At 37.5% G+C, this 23,715-nt stretch overlaps 1 protein-coding gene across 2 annotated transcripts; it reads left to right on the forward strand.

The window, feature by feature from the left end:
* The first annotated feature begins 131 nt into the window (after positions 1-131).
* LOC124532654 (neurexin-4) lies at positions 132-19,967 on the forward strand. Of its 2 annotated transcripts, none has more exons than XM_047107686.1 (26): positions 132-370; positions 614-727; positions 2,785-2,981; positions 4,126-4,267; positions 5,192-5,395; positions 6,373-6,539; positions 6,869-7,045; positions 7,511-7,672; positions 8,183-8,399; positions 9,058-9,202; positions 9,574-9,680; positions 9,984-10,115; positions 10,182-10,382; positions 10,571-10,750; positions 10,822-10,959; positions 11,278-11,414; positions 11,701-11,852; positions 12,537-12,733; positions 13,753-13,893; positions 14,370-14,549; positions 14,901-15,034; positions 15,352-15,562; positions 16,057-16,191; positions 16,338-16,429; positions 17,079-17,187; positions 17,226-19,967. In XM_047107686.1, the coding sequence occupies exons 1-25, from the start codon at positions 304-306 to the stop codon at positions 17,175-17,177; spliced, it is 3,828 nt and encodes a 1,275-aa protein (XP_046963642.1). In that variant the 5' UTR covers positions 132-303; the 3' UTR covers positions 17,178-17,187; positions 17,226-19,967. The 2 variants fall into 2 exon arrangements, with proteins under 2 accessions (XP_046963642.1, XP_046963641.1); XM_047107685.1 differs by lacking the exon at positions 2,785-2,981 and adding an exon at positions 2,236-2,432 and having other exon boundaries at positions 138-370.
* The last annotated feature ends 3,748 nt before the right edge of the window (positions 19,968-23,715 follow it).

Raw genomic sequence — 23,715 nt, forward strand, 5'->3', positions numbered from 1 at the left:
AACGGAGATTGCCGTTAGTATGTTTTATATTACGGTGATCGTTTTCTAAATATTTTTATTGGTCAAATACGGAACTCATTTGTTTTAGCCAATAGAATTAATTTGAAGTTAACAGTGCTGTCCGTTTTGTTTTCAACTTTGATTGTTAACATTTTTACGTTGACAAAGAAAACATTCCTCTTGGGTGTTGTCCGGCTTGACGAGTGTGACAACGCTGAACGTAATGATCAAACAATCTAATTTGATTCTTTGACTCGAGAAGTATTTTATTTTCCGAAATCAGTACAATTCAAATATGAAATTATGATGAGCTGCTCAATATTACATTATTTTTTGTTGTTCTCCTGCATCGCTACATACATAAAAGCAGGTGAGTAACAGCAACGAAATTGAAATTGTTCGTAAACATTAAACTGATATACAATATGAATAAATCTATAACGGAAATATCAACTCTGGTTGCTTGAGATAAATATTTGAGTATTATGTACTAAAAGGTTATATTGTTGTTGAACCGTAGTCGTTGAAAAGTAATAAAAAACCATGATGATATGGATAATTTATGTATCGTTCAAAAATAATTAAGTAAAAAATAACTAATTTTATGTTTTAGATTCAGCAAGATATTACTACGACTACGAATGTAACGAGCCTCTCGTAGAAGGTGCTAAACTTAGTGCTACTTCGAGTTTAAGGGACAGAGGTCCTGAGAATGCTAAGTTGTATGGTTAGTTTCATTACTTGTAATTTATATTTTATATACATAATAACTGCAAATATTATTTTATATAACAAAAGTGCAAGTATTTTGGGCTTATAGAATTATATCGAATTGTTATAGTTTTGATATTTTATTTTTATTTTAAGTTGCAGTAAGTTTTAGGACACATTTTGTGACATCAATGCTGCAAAGCTTTTATTTTATCAAGATTATTTAACGCATAGTTAGTTTTGTTTTTTTTATGTGCATGTCTCTTAAACATTTTTGTTTTTAAACAATTTGCAATGGCTTGTGTTATTGAAATTACTTATTGTTCATTTGATACGAGTGGACCCTGAATTAGGATTAATTCCTCTACAGGTCAACAAATGTTTTAAAAGAAATAAAAAATTATCACCATTGTCAACTTGGACAAGGTTATTAAAGAATATTAGGCGATTAAGTACTACTAACAATATGGACAATTTAAATGTAAGATGGGCTTTCAATGCCAGTGCCTGGCAACCAACTGCAGACCAGATATTGGCAGCTTCAAGCTATATCCAAGCAGAGGAGAAGGAAAGAATATCGAGATTTGTTTTTCAAGAGGATGCAAAGTCCTCATTGATAGGACGTCTGATGTTGAGAAAATTTGTTCATACTTCATCACATATACCTTATGAAAAAATACATTTTAATAGAGACAATCGTGGCAAGCCTTTCCTGCTTGATGTAGGTGATACACCTGTAAACTTCAATGTTTCACATCAGGGAGATTATGTTGTGCTGGCCGGTAATTCAATGAGAAACATCGGCATTGATATTATGAAGATTGAACCACCTGTGAACAAAAATATTCCTGAATTTTTTCGTATAATGAAAAGACAATTTTCTGAATTTGAGTGGTCAAAGATCTTTAGTTATTCTACGGAATTGAAGCAAATTGCTTGTTTTTATCGGATGTGGTGCCTCAAAGAGAGTTATGTTAAAAATATTGGCTTGGGGATTACAATCCCGCTGAATGAAATAAGTTTTTCTGTTAAAACAGAACTGAAAATAGGTTCTATTGTCACTGGTACAACATTATATGTTAATAATATATTGAAGGAAGATTGGTTGTTTGAAGAGACTTTGTTGGATGACAAGCATGCTGTAGCGGTATCTTTACAAGTGGATAAAAATGTGAAAATCTCACCTGTGCCTTATGAATTTTTAACTTTTGATGATATAGTAAAAGAAGCCAAACCTTTTACTGAGCCGGATGCTACATTTACAAACAATTTCCTCGCAAAGGAAGATAAAAATTAAATAAAAATTGGGGTTTAAAGAGCTGTCTGATTGAGTGTGTTTTTTGTGCAATGGGTTATCAGATATATATAGTTTTAGTGCTTTATTTTAAGTCATAATGGTTTTTGACATATTATAGAAATAAAATTATGTAATAAAATAATATATTTCATTATACTTACTAACCCACCAATGTATACTAACAAGAGGTAAATCTACAGTTAAAAAAGCAAATTTTAAATAAAAAGGTTTGAACGCGTGGACGGCATCAGAGAATGATTTCGATCAGCGACTTGTCATTGATTTGGGATCTGTGAAGAATATAACAAGGGTTGCGACTCAGGGAAGAGCTCATTCCAGAGAGTTTGTTCAAGAGTACCACATCAGTTATGGGTCGAATGGACTCGATTATGTACGATACAAAGCCCCGGGCGGTGAAGTTAAGGTAAATATCGAAAGCAAGATATTCAGGGCTAATGTTAACAGGAATGTATTCAATAATTCTTTGCATGTTGTAGTTTAGATGCTTCACTATTACACAGGCACTGATAAATTAGTGGGTTGTATTATATAATTATTTGTTATTTTATTTCATATATACCGGCTTTGTATATATATAATCTAACTAATTTAATAAATGATTTTGATATTTTAACTGGATATTTAAATAGTAAGAAAAGTATACCATTTTCGAATATTCCTAAAGGAAGTTGTTCTTATTTATCTGTAAAGATAAAAGTCCAGGCGAGATATCAAATAGTTTGATACTAACTAAAGTAGAACTAACATTGGTGAAGGCTCGTCAGCATGGACCGCGATGGAGAGCTCGTACTACCAGCACCTAACGGTGAACTTGCACGCGCGTAAGGACCTCCGCGCCGTCGCCACTCGGGGGCGCTTCGCCACCGAGGAGTTTGTCACAGAGTACATGATACAGTACTCCGACGATGGCGAGAATTGGCGCTCTGTGTCCAGAGCCGATGGGTACACGCAGGTGATGTAGTTCACATATAATGGTCTTGTATTATAATATTTATCTAAATTAACTACTAATTTAACATTTCTGTGCATATATTTAGTTGGTACTATTTCTGGCTTTCGAATTTTTCTATTTATTTTAGAATTATCTAATTAAAAGTTTATGGCTCGGCGCTTCTACGTTTAAAGTGTTAAGTATAAGTATAATTATTTTTAATATTTATTTAGGAAGATAGACTTTTATGTCACCTGATGCTAAGTGGTCTCCTACACTGGCTTGAAACCAAGCGATCCATATATAAAAATAAATAAATATAATTTAATAAAATATGCTCCAAATTTAAATTATTTTTTTTCTACTGCCTGATCTCTTATAAACGCTCGGCCAGTAAGCTTTGTAATATACAATAAATATTAATAGAGTTGTCACAATTAAAATATTTCTGTTCTCAGTAAATATTCTGTGTATATTTTTTACCATCGCTGGCTTAAAACATGACAAGTATAAAATTTATAGGTAGATGATTGTTGATGTTTATTGGTCGATGTTCAACGAAGTACAAAAATTTGCCAAAATCATTTGCTTCTTTTTATTATCGTGAGAAAATCTGCTATATCACTTTGTTAAAGCTATGGTCTGTTCTCTTCCTGACCAAATTCGATCGATCGATTTCATCGGAGATTAGCCAACGAAATATTATAGTGCTGTCTTTGTGCCAACACGAGTACTCTCAAAATCTTCTTCCCACTGCAGTATACCTCTAACGCGCACTGCATCAGCGTGGGCACTTACTTCTTCTTTAGTAGAAGATGTACTTTTTTCTTAAGTCATTCGCTAACCGTTGAATATTTTCGAATTATAGGCATTGGATTTTTTTTTAAACAGTTCAATTAATTATACAATAAGACCAGTATTCGCCCGCTACTTTTCTCGCATTTTAGGGTGGTTGTTGTCATGTGTTAGGCAAAAAAAGTAAGCCTATGTCCTATCTTGAAGTTCAAGTTTGCTTCATACCAAATTTCATCAAATTCGGTGCAGCGGTTTGGTTGTGAAATAGCGACAAACAAACAGACAGACAGAGCTATTTTCACATTTATAATATTAATATATATTATCAGTAAATAGTTTCGATATTGTAATATCTGTGTGTGTGTTGTAGATGTTTGAAGGCAACCACGATGGGAACACGGTGGTCAAGAATGAGTTCGAAGTTCCGATCATTGCGCAGTACATCCGCATCAACCCGATGAGATGGCGGGACAAGATATCGATGAGGGTCGAAGTGTACGGTTGCGACTATGGTATGATACTTACTCTATCTTTGAGTATCTAAAAGTAAATAATAAGTTTTGGTACTTGATATGTATCGTTATATTATTGTCCAAATAACTTCAACCTAACTTAAATAGTACTCTATGTTTTATTCTGACGTATAACCTATATTACTGTAAAATTTCACCCAAATCCGTTCAGTAGTTTTTTTTTTTGTGAAAGAGTAACAAACATACATACGTCTATCCTCACAAAATTTCGCATTTATAATATTAGTAGGATAATACAAAGTTGTATACATATCATCAAGGGACATGGTCGTCCTGCAACTAACAGCACGTGTAATAAAAATATTTAACATAAATCTCTGCGTTATCAAGGATATATCTTAGGTGGCAAATCCTTGTGAGGTCACTCCGGCTGCAACAAAATATTTGTTCAGTCGGTAGTATTTACTCAGACATGGACAATAGGCTATTTGACAATGCGAAAAATAAATTGTGAATTATTGTAATCAGTGTATATTATGAGTTTAAAAATGGTTATTTACTTACGAAACTTGAAAATAATACTTAATTTATTCAAAAATCAATAAATAAAAATGCATGTTTTCTAACGTTTGTCACGTGACACAAAACGCTGATTGGCCGGGCTTATAATGAAGTCACTTTCTTGTAAACCTTGCTTTTCTACTATATGTACCACAGATTAAATTACAGCGAAGTGACGTCACCGACTCCTTTGCAGAGCCATATTGTCCAAGTAGTGTTTTCGCGCGTTATTTAAATATGGAATTTTTTAAATGATATTTTTCGACAAATATGTACTACAAATAAAAAAATCAACTTTTGCTGGGTTCCTTAAGCTCTACTAAATAATATAAAATGGATTTTAAAAACCAGTCAAATAGCCTATTAGTACCGAGTAAAATTGTCAAAGTCATGGTGTTTCAGTCGCGGATACGCTGTACTTCAACGGTTCGTCGTTAGTGAAGGTGGATCTGCTGCGGGACCCGATATCGGCGTCGCGCGAGGCGATCCGCTTCCGCTTCAAGACGACGGCGGCGTCGGGCGCGCTCATGTACTCGCGCGGCACGCAGGGCGACTACATCGCGCTGCAGCTGCGGGACAACCGACTAGTACTCAACATCGACCTCGGTAATTATATTCAATCAAAATCAAAGTATACTTTATTCAAGTGGGCTTTTACAAGCACTTTTGAATCGTCATTTAACAATTAAGTGAAGCTACCACCGGTTCGGAAAGTAAATTCTACCGAGAAGAACCGGCAAGAAACTCAGTAGTTACTCTTTTTCAACATTTAAAAAATACAGTCATGTTAGTTAATTTTTAAGTTAATACAATTATTAAATTAATATATCCTGCCTGGAAGTCAACAGGTATTGTAAATCATATACATTTAAATTTAAACTCGCTAAATCCTATGGCAAAGTCTATACTGTATAGGTATTGGAACAGACTCAAGTGATAAATATTGGGAGCGCTTCATTGTATAAAAACGTTATCCAAATTCAAATAACGCCAGTACATGTATTTATTGAACGTTTTTGTTTTGTTTTTACTATACACATGCTATATGTCAGTAATTGTCGTTGTAAAGGACATTGTCCTTTCTAAGGAGGATTTAAACGAATCCTCACATTTTAATTCGATACTGTGTGTATGCGGTGCATTTTCATCCGACATGTACAAGTTTTCTCATGAAGTTTACAGCCGAGCATGAAATGTTTACAACACTATAGTGTTTACAAATGTTTCTATACATATAACTTTACTTGGTGGTAGGGCTTTGTGCAAGCCCGTCTGGGTAGGTACCACCTACTCATCAGTTATTCTACCGCCAAACAAGTATCAGTATTGTTGTGTTCCGGTCTGAAGGGTGAGTGAGCCAGTGTAACTACAGGCACAAGGGACATAACATCTTAGTTCCCAAGGTTGGTGGCACATTGACGATGTAAGGAATAGTTAATAATTCTTACAACGTCAATGTCTATGGGCGCTGGCGACCACTTACCATCAGGTGGCCCATATGCACGTCCGCCAACCTATACCATAAAAACTAATTAGTAATGTGTATGTTATAAGAATAGTTTTGACCAGTAATGAATCTGCAGGATCCGGCACGCTAACATCGCTGTCGGTGGGCAGTCTGTTGGATGACAACATCTGGCACGACGTGGTCATATCGCGGAAGAGACGAGACATCGTGTTCTCAGTGGACCGCGTCGTGGTCCAGGGACAGATCAAGGGAGAATTCTCCAGGCTGAATCTGAACAGAGCTGTGAGTTCCAAATTCCTAATTCCAACGATAAGGCCTCCTCTCCTACTAAGGAGAGGGTATGGAATACATTCCATCACGCTGTTCCAATGCGGGTCGGTGAAATGTACATGTGGCAGACTTTCGATGAAATTAGACACATGCAGGTTTCCTCACGATGTTTAACTTCACCGCCGAGCACGAGATGAATTATAAACACAAATTAAACACGTATATATATAGTGGTGCTGCCTAGTTTTGAATCCGAAATCATCGGTTAAAATACACGCGTTCTAACCACTGGGCCATCTCAGCTCTCATAATCAATAACTGTTACACATATTTTATTCCAGTTGTATATCGGAGGGGTCCCCAACTTCCAAGAGGGTTTGGTCGTGACGCAGAATTTTACGGGATGCGTCGAGAACATGTACCTGAACAACACCAATGTTATCCAAGATCTCAAGCAAGGTTACGAATCTGGTGAAGCGTTCAAGTTCCAGAAAGTGAACACCCTATATAGTTGCCCGGTGAGTTCATTGATTTAGACACACATGAACCTATGTTATCCTCTTGTTTGTTGAAACACCGGCTCCCGGTATAAACACATTTTGGCCGCAACTGTTGACATACCGGGAGCAGGTATGGCTAAGTGTGTTCTGTTATTCACTCTGAAGTACCCTTTGTTGAAAGTTTATATATTAGCTATGATTGAGTATTTATATAGAAATGGTTGAAAGTGAATAAAGATTATTCAATTTACATTAATATTCATAACTTGAATTGACTTGATTCGTACTAAATACGGATAAAATCTAGTTACAATAAAATTCTGTCTCAAAGTTGGGCTGTCTGTTGACCATACCGGCTCCCGGTATAACAGGTAACACAAGGTGGGCTAATGTCATTTAACATACGAAAGGTTATATTACTGGGTATTGTGTGGAAGGTAGTATACAGTGTAAGGGTTACGAGGCTAATGGCGTGTCCCTCAGGAGCCTCCAGTGGTGCCCATCACGTTCCTGAAGGAGGGCTCGTACGCCAAGCTGCGCGGATACTCGGGCGCCAGCGCTCTCAACGTGTCGCTAGAGTTCCGCACGTACGAGCACCACGGACTCCTCATCTACCACAAGTTCAAGACGGATGGACATGTAAAGGTAATTCTTGCTGATTCTGACCTCCCCTGCCGGCTCTAGCACTCTGGTGTTACCGACGCTGAGAGGCGACATATACTTGTTAACGGTAAACCTGCCGTATTTGTTATGTTTCCTCTATTTGATGAAGTAGAAAATGAGCTGAATGATTAGTGAGTGTTTTCTGAAATTGTCGCGTCTTGGATTCTTTGAGGTTGGTGGATATCAGTTTGGCGCTAGTAGCACACTCAACCGTATCAGTCCTTCGTAAGTCATTCTTTAGGAATCGTAAGACTTAGCTGCTGAATATGCGAAGTTATAAATTGTATTTACGATATACACGGCTTCGTATAATGTCGTCTTCTACTAACTAAGAAGGGCGAAAGGTGCCTTGGTGTAGAAGTGTTTAATATTAAATGTGGTAGGATGTATTGACTTTACGAAGTCGAAAAATTCGTTTGAAAATTTCCAAAAATTTATTATTACGCTCTGCCAATAAAGAATGTTAACGATAAATGTTTTTTTTTTTAATAGGTATTCCTAGAGGAGGGCAAGGTGAAGGTGGAATTGTTCACAAAGGGCTCGACGAAGGTGAAGCTCGACAATTACCCCGAGGAGTTCAACGACGGTCGCTGGCACTCGCTGATGCTGACCATGGCGCCCGACAGCCTCGTACTGGCGGTTGACTTCCGGCCTGTCAAAACTACCAAGCTGCTCAAGTTTATCACCGGAAGCACTTATTATATCGCAGGTAAGAAGTCATCAGCTGTTGTACACATTCAGTAGCTTTTGATCAAAAATCAAAATAAACCTTATTCAAGTAGGCTTTTATAAGCACTTTTAAATCGTCATTTTATAATTAAGTGAAGCTACCACCGGTTCGGAAAGTAGATTCTACCGAGAAGAACCGGTAAGAAACTTAGTAGTTACTCTTTTTTAACATTTAAAAAGTACAAAGTCATGTTAATTAAATACAATTATTTAAATTAATGTTTATATTTGCAATTTGATCATTTGATAGAATATATTTATTCCGAATAGTTATCCCAATTATAAGGATATTTTGGATAGGGTATATGGTACAATTTTGATCGATAAAAAACAAAAATAAAACATAAATCATAAAGCATAGTGTCTATGCATCTAATAATTTACCCTGGCAACATCTCTTCATACTGGCCACACAGACGGACGGCGAGCGGGAGATGGGGTAGGGAGCGGGGCGGGGTATCATTCGCACTTTAAATTTGCTAACGAACAACACCTAATTTTATATACGCTTTATTCTTAATTTATTTCCACCATTGTAATAAGTCATCATTAAAATTATCTGAAGCTATCGAAGGAGTATTCATTTCCAAATCATCAATATCACAAACACATAGTATAATTTAAATTTGTCGGGTCAGGTGGCAAGGCTCCCACGCGGGGTTTCGTTGGCTGCATGCGTAAGATCGCGATGGACGGCAACTACCGGCTGCCGACCGACTGGAAGAAGGAGGAGTACTGCTGTACCAACGAACTGGTTTTCGACGCCTGCCATATGATTGACAGGTACGCTTGTAGAAACTTGCAACGCGTCGATGCTACGAACGGCGTCGAGTCTTTGTCGAGTCTGCCCAATCCAGCTGAATTCTTCTATTCACCTCGTCCTCAAGGTTGTTTCTACCTAATCGCAAAGTCTGCCCGAGGTAGACATATTTTTGAACAACTATGAGGACTACTACCGACTGAACAACCGTGTATCGTAGTCGGTTCCGGTAGAACATGTTCATTGAACATGACCTTGGTTTTACCCAAGCTTAACGCAATATATGTGTGTCTAAAAATAAGATTTATTTAAAAAATTATAACTATAATACATGTACAGGGAACCCTCCCTGTGTAGTGTGACCAGTGTGTGAGTACAGCGCCCTCTGCCGCAGGTGCAACCCCAACCCGTGCGAGCACGGCGGCGTGTGCACGCAGAGCGCCGACGAGTTCACGTGCGACTGCGCCGACACCGGCTATGCGGGCGCCGTCTGCCACTCGCGTGAGTCCGCACGCGCACGCACACACAGTAGCATAGCACCAAAATAAAACGATACTATACTTTTTTCAAGTAATCTCTAAGCACTTTTGATTTTTTCCAGAATTAAATTTCAGGCAAAGCCCATCACCGGTTCGAAGTGTCGTCTCCGACAAGAACCGACAAGAAACTCACTTTAATTAAATATTCTATTATAAATTCAGCTCGATGGCATTCTTAGAATACAAACTAATTTTTCGATTGTTTTTATGAATGATACATTTGCCCCCATTCCAAATCTAATCTAATCATGCTCCCTCTCCGCAGCCGTGCACCCGGTGTCGTGCGGCGCGTACCAGCGCGCAGGTGCAGGTGCGGGTGCGGCGGGGCGCGCCGTGCTACTGGACGTCGACGGCTCGGGCCCGCTGCCGCCCTTCCCCGCCACGTGCCACTTCTACTGTGAGTAGAGCCCGGCGGCGCACTCGCACTGGCTGGGAGCCGAGAGTAACGCGCGCGTGTCCGCAGCCGACCGCATCGTGACGGCGGTGCACCACTCGTCGACGCAGAGCACGCAGATTGACGGCTACCAGGAGGCGGGCAGCTTCCGCCAGGACATAACGTACGACGCGTCGCGCGCGCAGCTGGAGGCGCTGCTCAACCGCAGCCTGGCGTGCAGCCAGCGCCTCGAGTACTTCTGCAAGCACTCGCGCCTGCTCAACTCGCCCAGTGAGTGCCGCTTTACACTCTTTGCCACTTTTTATGCAACTTTTCAGTACGATGCAACTTTAAATAAAAATAGTAAAATTAAATTTGAATGCGTGAATCGATAAAATTTCGACTCACAATTATTTACACTTAGAATAAATACCATTTCGGAATTGAGTAATAATGGTAACGTAACTTCCCGACCGCAGGCACGGAGGCCGACTTCCACCCGTTCGCGTGGTGGGTGTCGCGCAGCGGGCAGCGCATGGACTACTGGGCGGGCGCGCAGGCGGGCAGCCGCATGTGCCAGTGCGGCGTGCTGGGCACGTGCGTGGACCCCACCAAGTGGTGCAACTGCGACGCCGAGCACGGCCCGCTCGCCCGCGACGGTACGTGGCGACCACCCCGCCCGCCGCCCACCACCCGCCGCGCTCTTGCCTCACTGACCGTCGCATTGCAGAGTTCCAGGTGGACGGCGGAGACATAACAGACAAGGAATTCCTGCCGGTGAAGCAGCTGCGCTTCGGCGACACGGGCAGCCACCTCGACGAGAAGGAGGGCCGCTACACGCTCGGGCCGCTGCTCTGCGAGGGCGACGGTCGGTATCTAGCTTATATCGACGATTAGAATAATCTAATCATTTTACGACAAACTTTCACTCAAATAAAGTAATGTTTCGTAGAAGTATCCGTACAATCACTGCTAAAGTTCTCATTAAATGAAACTGCTCCTTATAAACATCATAAAAATTAAGTTTAGTTAGTACTGTCTCAGGATATTCTGTGGTGGATACTACAATCATTCTGTATATTTTAATGTAAATAGCATGACTTTGTACATTGTCAAGTAAGAAGTAGCTCGTAATCTTGTCTCTGAATTTGTGAAAGTAAATGAATGTTACCATTTTGTCTGTTAGATCTCTTCAGCAACGCGATCACATTCCGCATATCCGACTCTGTGATCTTGTTACCGACATTCGACCTCGGGCACAGCGGTGATATTTACTTCGAATTCCGCACTACGCAAGAAAACGCCGTCCTTTTACATTCTAAGGTATGTTACAGTGTAGGTTACAGATTACAACAATACTCGCCTCCAGTGTTCTAATTTTTTTCGGATGAACAATGTTTATATATAAGGGTGGAAATTTAAAATAATTTAAAATATAAAATAAATTTGTAGTATGTTGGAAAAATTATCGACGTTATTAATTTTTGTGACATTGTTTATAAATAGATGAACATATATATTGTTCTGGCGAGGTCGAGTAACTTTCAATTTGTAGCGATGTTATATTTTGTTCTTTTAAGTTCACGAAACAGTATGTTTTTTTTCTCAGGGTCCACAAGATTACATCAAGCTTTCGATCATCGGCGGCGATCAGTTGCAGTTCCAGTTCCAGGTCGGAGACACTCCGCTGGGAGTGTCCGTGGACACCAGCAAACGGCTCTCCGACAACAACTGGCACTCCGTCTCCATCGAAAGAAATAGGTACGGATACTGAGTCTCTGGTGAAAATGTTTCTGGTGCTTAATATAATCAGCGTATAAATAAAACTAGTTATAACGGATTTGAATCGCGTATATTAATTATTTTTGGCATCCCGACGTTTCGAGCACTTTACAGCGTTCGTGGTCAAGGGTAGACTAAGGTGGCATTTGTCTATTTGAGGAACAAAGAAATATTATTTACAACAACCGCCAACGATTTCTCAATTGGTATCTTGAGTTATAAATAATATTTCTTTATTCCTCAAATAGACAAATGCCACCTTAGTCTACCCGTGACCACGAACGCTGTAAAGTGCTCGAAACGTCGGGATGTCCAAAAATAATTAAAATACGCGATTCGAATCCGTTATAACTAGTTTCATTTAAATGTGTAATAATTGCAAAAATTTAAGACAACACTATAATCAGCGTATAACATAATGTTGTCTTAAATTTTCGCGATTATTACACATTTAAATAAAACTAATTATAACGGATTCGAATCGCGTATATTAATTATTTTTAAACATCCCGACGTTTCGAGCACTTTGCAGTGTTTGTGTTCTTGGCATTTTTTAAAAATAATTAATATACGCGATTCATCCGTTATAATTAGTTTTATTTAAAAGCGTGTAACATTTTAGCTCAACTTGGTGTCCGATGTAACTGTAAGGTTGTTTCGCAGGAAGGAGGCGCGCGTGGTGGTAGACGGCGCTCTGAAGAACGAGATCCGCACGGCCAAGGAGCCGGTGCGCGCGCTGCAGCTCAGCACGGCGCTGGCGCTGGGCGCCGCGCTCGACCGCAAGGACGGCTTCGTGGGTTGCGTGCGCGCGCTGCTGCTCAACGGACGCGCCGTCGACCTGCGACGACACGCGCGACGCGGTACGCACGGACCCCCCCCCCCGCACCCCACACCCCCCACACCCCCGCGCCACGAGTACTAACGCGAATGAATTGAATCGTTTACTCGACTGCGTAGAGTCAGTAACTCCTTTGTGGGGCAATGTATACGGTTTTACAACAGGATCCCAGAAAGCGTTCAAAATGCCTCTGTTGCCAAATTTAAAAAAATTATTAAGGAACGCTTGTGTGCAAAAGATTATTATACAATTAATGAGTTTATGATCGATAGCACACCTTGGGAATGATACGATCGCCTCCTGGCTATTTCATCTCATATTAAATTGTTTATTTATATAATACATAAGACAAACAAAAAAAAACCCGCTGAGTTTCTTTCGCCGGTTCTTCTCAGGTCAGGGTATTTTCTTTCCGAACCGGTGGTAGTGTTTCAATTGACCATCAATAAGAAAGTGTAATGCTTCTATATTGAATAAAGATATTTGAGTTTGAGTTTGAGTTTACTGTTAAAGCTGTGAAGCTATGGAATATGCTTCCCTCGGAAATCCGTCGCTCTAATTTCTATTTATATATTTAAACGTCGCGTGAAAACTCACTATATTTCCTTACAATAAGTAATGTATGTACGTTTATTGAATATGTATTATATATAAAAATGTTATATGTGTGTATTTTATATTTATTTTTATGTATCTATGTATGTAAGTATATACATATATTTATATGTAACGTATGTAGGTTATATATACTTTATATTAGTATGTATATTATAAGTCATTATTTTAGTTTATCATGAATATTATTTTATTTTTATTTTTTGCACTATCCTTTTTCTGCTTTTGCAAATCCTTTCAACAAAGGTTGTCTGTTAGAGATTGCTTTAGCAATAAGACCGCCTTTGCACGCTCTTATTTTCTTTTCTTTGTTGTAATTACAACAAAGAAAAGAAAATAAGAGAAGTTCTCTTTATTTGTATGTCCTTTCATTGTGTGTGCAATAAAGTATTAAATAAATAAATAAATAACGCGCGTGTCGTGCAGGCGTGTACGGCGTGTCGGAGGGCTGTGTGGGCAAGTGCGAGTCGTCGCCGTGCCTCAACAACGGCACGTGTCTGGAGCGCTACGACTCCTACTCGTGCGACTGCCGATGGACCGCCTTCAAGGGACCCATTTGTGCTGACGGTAATGTCTTACTCACACTATTGATATTCACACATTTGCCTACTATACAATTATAGTTCGACACAAATTAGATGTAGCATCGGATAATGAAATGGAATGAAAATAAAACCGATTACTGCCGATTTACACAACCAATAGAAATAGCTCCCTATCGCCCCATTCGACGCTATTCGTCGCTATAGATTCACGCGTCAGAGAAAGCAAGTGCATGTAAATCGACGTGTCAAATACGAATATATTAGGTCATATGATATTACAAGTTATTACGTTTGTGCAAAGATCATATCCGCACGAGAAATAAATATTGATAATTTGGGATAGCGTACTCAATTCGGATGTGGTCGGTTTTACGAATTTTGCCGATGCGACATCTAAGTTGTGTCGTACTATAAGTAACTCTTAATATAAATTTTAGCTATGGTAGTTCAAAGTGGAAACTATCGAATATTAGTAGTTATATTATTGTTATATTCTAGAAATCGGTGTCAACCTCCGTCCAAATTCCATGGTGAAGTATGACTTCCTTGGCTCTTGGAGATCTACCATTAATGAGAAGATCCGCGTAGGTTTTACGACCACGAACCCTAAGGGTTTCCTGCTGGGATTCTATTCTAATATCTCTGGAGAATACCTAACTCTTATGGTGTCTAATTCTGGTAAGTTCACCTATTTGTATTTGGTAAGTTTATTGAGTTTATTTTATTTTATCCAACATAAAGTTTAAATTTTCTCCTAACTCTAGTATGGTGTATATGAAGAGACAATCAATTACGGACATATTAGTTATAATTCACATACTTTTTTTTTATTTACGAATGTTCCTGGAATCATGACAAAATTAACTACCATTTTTTATGTTTAAAAATAAATAGTACAATCCAATTTAATTAATTTTTTGGGTAAATGTTTATTTGGAGGATACATATGAGTAAATTATTTGTTTACTCATATGAATCCTCTTTCGTTAACTCTTTCTAACATGATTCTAATCTTTTTTTTTTCTCAAGGTCACCTTCGGGTCGTCTTCGATTTCGGTTTCGAGAGGCAGGAGATAATATTCCAGGGCAAGCATTTCGGTCTCGGACAGTACCACGACGTGCGACTCTCGCGGAAGGACAGCGGAGCCACTATGGTGCTGCAGGTATACTGGGCTTCCGAGACGCTCACAAATAAATATAAATAAATAAATATGAGACAACATCACATACATTACTCTGATCCCAATGTAAGTAACTGAAGCAGTGTGTTATGGAAATCAGAAGTAACGACGGTACCACAAACACCCAGACCCAAGACAACATAGAAAACTAATGGTAATCTACATCGACTCGGCCGGGAATCGAACCCGGGACCTCAGAGTGGCGTACCCATGAGAACCGGTGTACACACCACTCGACCATGGAGGTCGTCAATGTCTCACTCGTTCCTCTAATAATCATGTAATCGGTTGTGTGTCAGGTGGATAATTACGAGACGCAGGAGTACCACTTCAACATCCGCGAGTCGGCCGACGCGCAGTTCAACAACATCCAGTACATGTACATGGGCCGCAACGAGACCATGAGCGAGGGTTTCGTGGGCTGTGTGAGTCGCGTGGAGTTCGATGACATATACCCGCTAAAGCTGTTGTTCCAGCAGGACCCGCCGCCCAACGTGCGCACCATCGGAGGTCTGGCCCACTCCACGCTGTTTATAGCTAGATATATAGTCATCTATTTTACTGTCTTTACAAATGAGACGGCTAATGTGCTTGAAACAAAATTAGAATAAAAATTTTGTTTATAGAACAAATATACAACTTTATTTAGCAGTTGAGCAGAGATGGCCCAGTGGTTAGAACGCGTGCATCTTAATCGATGATTGCGGGTTCAAACCCAGGCAAGCACCGCTGATTTATGTGCTTAATTTGTCTTTATAATTCATCTCCTGCTCAGCGGTGAAGGAAAACATCGTGAGGAAACCTGTATGTGACAAATTTCATAGAAATTCTGCCACATGTGTATTCCACCAACCCGCATTGGAACAGCGTGGTGGAATATGTTCCAAACCTTCTCCTTAAAGGGATAGGAGGCCTTTAGCCCAGCAGTGGGAATTTACAGGCTGTTGTTGTTGTTGTATGTAGCAGTATTCGGTTGGGAAATTTATTCGTGTACATGTTGCTAGGTGTGTTGCACGAGGACTTCTGTGGAGTGGAGCCCGTGACGCACCCGCCCGAACGTGCGGAGACGCGCCCGCCTCCTCCCGCAGACCTCGCCTCCGATCTCGACTACCACCGCACCGACGAGGCCATACTCGGCAGTAAGTATATATACATACAATATACATAATAATATATATTCAAATTTAATGTTTTAAACCATAAGCTCTAAGAATTGTGGAAAATTATTTTATTTATTTATTCCAATAATATGTAAGTTTAACATGAGTATAATTTAATTTTACAGCCGTTCTCGCGTTTATTTTCCTGTTGCTGATTGTAGTGGCGATAGTGCTCGTGCGAGCTCTCTCCAGGCATAAGGGAGAATATCTCACACAGGTAATGTACTACTCCTATATAAAATCCTTTTACTTGGACTACTACTTTTCATTATTTATAACAAGGAGGACAAGCATAAAATACAATCAACCCGACACGTGCAAATTGAAATATTTTAGTGTAAAACTGCGATAAAAATTCCGAACCGGTGGTAGTGTTTATTTGACAATCAATAAGTAAGTGTAATGCTTCTATATTGAATAAAGGAATTTGAGTTTGAGTTTGAGACTCGATGAGTGTCAGCACCCAGTCAGATCAGTAGTTGTCCATTAATCACGTGAGGCTTGAAAGAGGGGGGAGGGGTTTGATAAAAATCACAAAAATAACACAAGAGGGAGGGGGGGGGGTTTGTAGTAAGATATCTCGTGTATTTATTTTTCGTCTAATGCGCGTTTTTTTCAACAAATATGGTCCTTAATTTCAAAATAAAATAAGATTATAGTTTATACCTGTATTTAAATTAAGATAATATTCAGAAAATTTTAAGATTCGTTGTAGGTACTAAAAATACACGTGATGTTGAGAAGGGGGAGGGGGGGTGGTCTTAAACCTCACTACGTATCACCAATAGGGGAGGGAGGGTTAAAAAATGCTAAAAAAAGATCACGTGATTAATGGACAACCCCTAAGTAATGCGTGCGTGTGGCAGGAGGAGCGCGGCGCGGACGGCGCGGCCGACCCCGACGCCGCCGCGCTGGCCGCCGCCACGGGCCCGCGCGTCACCAAGCGACGAGAGTTCTTCATCTAGCGCCCCGCACCCCGCAGCCCCTCACTCCCCGCAGCCCGCGCCCCGCAGCCCGCAGCCCCTCACTCCCCGCAGCCCGCTGCCATCTACGAGCGTGCTCATGTTTCTTAGCCGCTGTTCCACAGCGCCGTAAGCCACACACTATACAGTTCCTTCACCCGACTCCACTTGATCAAGCTTGAATATTTATTCAATTATTTTGTCTCTTAATGGATGACTACTCGTATAGATCGGATTCTATTATGAGTTTGTTAACTTACTCGAGACATGAACATTTTGTTCGCAAGAATTATCTTGTCTGAAATATATGAGTTTATAGCTTGTTGCCCACGCCTATACAAGTTTTAAAAAATGATTCATATGAAAATTTCAAGCTTATGTCAGTATATATATACATGTATTATACTTTAAATTGCTATACATTAAGTAAAAAATCCACACTCTTTTATACTTAATTTACACTTCCTACTTGCTACTAAGACAATCTTTTAAGACAAACTTATATGTACTAAAAATAGGTTTATTGTATTCTTCAATCGAATATAGCTCTTAAAGTCTCTCCCAGAAGGTGCCATTTGGCTACTTTTATAAATCTTTTATGAATCTCATCTTAATTATTCGATATTTAATTATTGTCACAGTATTTTCAACTTTAAATCTTTGCAATATAATTCACTTTCATTTGAGCGAATTGAAATTTACAAGTTAGCTATAAGTAAACTACACGCACCTCTAAAGCACATTAGGATTGGCGTTAAAATTATATTTTTTTTAATAATAGTGCAGATTCCCATATATTTTAATCGATATATGTATTTATAAAATATGATTTTTTTACTATTATATGAATTGAATTTTATTTTCTCAATTACATTGTATTTTTATTATAAATATTTTTCAGTGACATATTCCATTGACTGATTTAATTGTACTTTTTTATTTTAAGTCGAATTATGATTTAATTCATACATACTTGTGATTGAAACTTAACATGGCGTATAAGTATATAAAGGATTCGCCTTATATTTACGTTTAACGCGCATTATGTATTATAAAACAATATGATACACAACTTTAGTAGCGTATTTACTGCGCTTGATAAACATTTTTGCAAAAAGGCTTTAATAAAAATGATAAAAGAACAACTTTTGGAGGTAATCGCTTTGTATTCTACCAACAGCATTAATATATACATACATAATTATAAATTAAGATTCGTTAATGATATCTAGATCGCTAGATTTGAAACCAAAAAGTGAGTTATTTTGACGTCTCTGTGTTTATAGTCTGTGTAAGTATTAATACAAATGTTATGTTATATAGTAATGCTGATTTTACTGTACAGTCTCTTGAGTTATTTTAATAGGTAACTTTGATTCCATAATTAAGGAAATATATATTCGAAACATACAAGTTTCCATACTATGTCTTCCTCTACAAGTAGTAAAAATATAGTAAGCACATTAATATGAGTAGTATGAGACTTGACCAATTAATTTCATATTCGTTTCCTCTTTTTAAATTTATGGAAGAACTATTACTGCATCTAATGTTGTCTTAAATTTTCGCGATTATTACACATTTAAATAAAACTAGTTATAACGGATTTGAATCGCGTATATTAATTATTTTTAACATCCCGACGTTTCGAGCACTTTACAGCGTTCGTGGTCACGGGTCACCCAAAAATAATTAATATACGCGATTCAAATCCGTTATAACTAGTTTAATTTAAATATTATTGCATCTATCTAGTAGTTATCTAGCATATTACTATCTATTATTACCTAACCTTACCTGAAGTTAAGAGATAATGTACAGTAGAGTCAGCAATGTCATATAAAATATGCCAGACTCGACACCCTGACGACTGCATATCACGGATTTCCATATAAATCATAGAATGATTAAAATTCCTTTTGTTTATTGTAAAATATGAAATATTTTTTTATAATGAATCGTCATCCAATTGAAATGTAATACAAATTAGTTGTAAGTTGTAGTTTAAGCTTCATTAGAGCGAAATCTCTTGACCTTTTTTTTTTCTTTACTTTGAGCTTTTTTGTTTTCCGTCCAAATGTGTATTTTTTTTATGTATATTTGAATTTTTTCATTCGATATAATAGTTTTGTATTCGATTCTCGATTTAGATGTTAGTTAAGTAGGAATTTATTTAATGATGTAACTGTGGCACTGTAAGGTTTGCATAAAAATGTATTTTTATTTTTTTGATTTGACTTTAAGATTTTTTTAAGGATTATTCAATTGAATATGTAATTTTCTTATTTGTTCTGTATTTATGATCTCATAAAGCACTCATGTGTTGGAAGAAAACGGCCTAACTTATAAAAATTGTTTAGATAAACACCATATTCTCTCTTTTTGTATTAATCTATTTGACATTCGTAAGAAGAGTACAAAACATTGCTTGTGAAATTTATAGGTGAAGCCGTTTTTAATAATTATATGTCATCTCTTGTCTTTGGTTAAACAAATAAATATTTTCATAAAAATATGGCGGATTAATTCGTATGGTTATGCTTATAATATGATAAAGATTCAAGTGCCACAGAGTATACACGTACTTGCTGAATAAAATATATCGATTATAAACATCACTTAAAAACTCTTTGTTTATTATTTACTTTGTATGGATATATTTTATACAGCGATGTCCGTGTGGGTACAGCTAGGTCACGTGCCTTATGTCGACGGCACGGAACACGTAGTGCGTTGAGAGTAGAGTTTTTATTTTACTACAACTGAGATCACGAAATAAATTTTTCAAAATAATTTTTATGTTTTATTTCTTATTATTAATATAATGCTTTTAATACATATAAACATGTTATAGTTGTGTTTGATGCAAGCAAATCTATATACAATGCAACATGACTAGATAATATAAGGTGCCATCTTAATATACAAAATATGCAATGAGTTTCTTATCGGTTTGTCTCTGTGGAATCTACCTCCCGACTGGTGGTACCTTTAGATTTAATTGAATCCTATAAAATGACGACTCAAAGTGCTGGCAAAGGCCTATTCGATTGAAGTATGTTTCAGTAGTGTCTGATATACAAAGTCGTTGATTTATTCCTACAAAAGCATATTTGCATCTTGTTTGCTCTATTTATCTAGAAAGAGATAGAAACAATTTCTAAAAGGTACGATAAAACTTAGAACGAAAAAAGTCCCACTTTGAATATTTAGTTCACAATGGCATTTAAAAATCGAAGGGAAAAAACAAACGGCAAGGACAGCACCTGTCCCAGTGACCCAGAGCGCACGAGGGCCGAGGTGGCGAGAGCGCGCGCGTGCTCGATGGGCACATATCGCTCGCTTAACGACCACTTGCACTCGATACGGGCTAGGGCTGCGACGAGTATCGATACGTTTAGTGATTGAAACGATTCAAGGTTTTTTACAACAATATCAATGTCATGTTAAAACGGATAGAGAAAATATTTATTTTTTTAGTTATCGCCCCCTAAACCACACGTCATGTGGCCAAAGTTCCAAAGTTTTGTGTAGTTTATCTACACAAATGGAGACTCCTAACATCGATAGGCATGCTGAATAACAAATGTTGTTAGCAACTAAATAGAAGGCATAAAATAAATTAAAAAGTTTACGATTTTATAGAGAATTTAGAAAAAAAAACATACAATTATTTGTACAATACATTATGATTTCGTCACCAATATTAATTAATAATTACAAAATAAAATACTGTAAACGAGATACCCAGGACATGATTTATGATCATTGTTTAGCTGGTAATTAGTTAAACAGACACTTGTCTCATTATGTCATAATTGTTTTTGAATTGGAAGAAGATAGTATTGTTTTCAATACTCCTCTACTAAAGAACAATTATATTTTCAAGTAAATAATTAAAACATCCACAAACAAGTCCAGCCCTAGTGCTCACTTTCTCACGTAAAAGAGCCTGATGCCGGCAGTCAGCGCTTTGCAAACGGGTTAAGGGCTCAGGTGCTTAGCCGCGATTGTGTCTAAACGGCTCCCGAGTCGATACGATGACATGTTATGTTTTGAGAGCGGAGCGAGGAGCTCGAAGAAGTGTCTCATTAATATACAATCGTTTTTAAATGTTTCACGCTTATTTCATGTAATAAAACATTTCAACTTTCTTGTTTGCTTTATACATTTTCGTAAACCAGGATGCTTGTAGTTCAATAATAAACAAATGTTGGAGAAAGCTCTATTGCAAGTCCTTGGATAGGTTAATCAAACATTCTACCGCCAAATAGTATAATACTTACGGCTAATGAAAAGGGTACCGTAGTGAAAATATTTAAATCGAAAAATTGATAATTGAAATGGAATAACCAACAAAAATATCTGCAGTCCATGTGTATTGGCTAGTTTGACGTCTAACAAAGCTAAAATTCCGTTCCTAAAAATCGAAACATTTAAATCAGACGTAAAAATAGTAAAATAAGTATGAAGTACATCTAACTTTAGGATTCTTCAATTACGCAGTGTTAGTTGCGTCCTCGTCGCTTACGAAGAAGGCTTCAAACTACTTGCACCAGACTGTTCTTGTTAGGTGACATAATATGCAAGTTTCCTTCTTATTGTGGACTTACATATACTTGGGCAACTCCCTTTATTATCCTAACAATACTTACTTTAAAACGACGATTGTGATACAACTATTTTGTCTAGTACAGTAAGTTATAAACACATTTCCATGCGTTACTATTTATTCATTACATTGTTCTCTCGAGGAATACGATGGCAAAAAGGAATGTGACCTATTTTTATGGTACCTGTCCAAGTTACCTTCTCGTACCTCACAAGTCCCACGAGAAGTATTGTTGTTAAGGTTTACGAAATCGGCGCTTTGTTCTACGTAGACACAAAGGGCTGCCGAAATGCACAGCTTGCCTATAAAAGATAATAACACTGTTAAAACCTTAAAGAGATAGGGATAGGAGCATGTTAATAGTATATAAATAAAATACAAGGTAAATATTTTTGACCCACCTCAAAAACGGGATTTTTTATATATGAATTTAGAATATTCTATTTTAATGTTTGAAAGAACACTTTTCGTTTGAAACTTTTTCAATTTAAAAATAAAATATTACCTCCAAAGCCTTTATGATTTTTACAATACATCGTTTATACTAAAATGCGTGGGTTTTGTCATGTTTACAAATAAACTTGTCAATATGATTACGGTACGTTCGGCAAGCAGTACTCAGTACTGTTGTGTTCCGGTTTGAAGGATGAGTGAGATGTGCAACTACAAACACAAGGATCTTGGTTCCCAAGGTCGGTGACGTATCAGTGATGTAAGGAATGTTTACTTACAGTGCAATAGTCTATCAGCGGTGGTGATCACTTACCATCAATTGGTCCATTTGTTAGTCCGCCTTCCGATATCATAAAAATTGACATATTGTAGAACTATATATCATACATCAGCAATGTTTCACGTGTTCTATCTTGAATGGTGAGTGAGCCAGAGTAATGAAATAGAAAGGTCATGAGTCCTTTCCAGTGGTTGTGGGTATATTGAATAACAAAATATTTCTTACAGGTGAAATATAACGAGATTTGATGATAAGAATACATGTCAGTAAGGTTACCTTACCCAATAAAGAAATTCAAAAAAGTATTTTCATACGAAGTAATATGAAGAGACATAATCCTTGCTGATATTTCTAATGTATTCTATCTAAAGTCTCAGATGTCTTTGAATTAATAATCATCCATATTGTAATTCGAAACACATTGAAAGTGTCCCCCCTATAATCAAGCGCTATAATTTTGGTCGGATTATAGGGAGCTGGCTTTACAGGGCCTACCTACTTTACCTTGATGTGTAATTATGCTCAATTTGGTTGTTGTGGAGGTGTTTATGAACATTATCCGTTTCTGAGTAACGGTTGATTGTTGTTATTTAGTGACATGATTGGAGCATCACCCACGTAATTGCATGTTCTTAATTATATAATATTAAATGCTAATTTCTAGTTCTTTCATCAACGTATTCAATTTTTAAGTAATTTGAATTAAGTTTTGCAAACGAAAAGCTGTATGTTGAAAAAGGTCTACAAAATAAAATTTGACAAGTTAAGTGTTATTAAGCTTTATATATAATTTATATATGATTTTGATTTTTCCCCAGTAATTGGTTGGTTGAGACAGACAAACACAATATTATTTAAATTAGCTGATGGGACTTAACAATAAACAACTGTCGAAAATAATAGCGTAAAGTCTAAGGAGTGAAGTTTATAAAAAAAAACGGAGAAAAGGACAATTTGATTACTGAGTGTATAAAAACTAAACTTAATTAAAGACTAAAAATTGTGATGGTTATAAGTTATAGGTCATTGTATATAAAGGCTTTACATGTCTGTTTAACGAAAGGGAAAAAAAAACAACTTAAAAAACTGTGTAAAATTTGAACCTAAGTGTACTTCTCCTAGGTATTTATTTTCAAATAATAATGAACTACAACGCTTATTTAAATCAAATTTATCTAATTTTCTCAAATCTGAAA

The sequence above is a fragment of the Vanessa cardui genome, chromosome 9 (assembly GCF_905220365.1).
Source record: "Vanessa cardui chromosome 9, ilVanCard2.1, whole genome shotgun sequence".
Classification (NCBI taxonomy): Eukaryota; Metazoa; Arthropoda; class Insecta; order Lepidoptera; family Nymphalidae; genus Vanessa; species Vanessa cardui.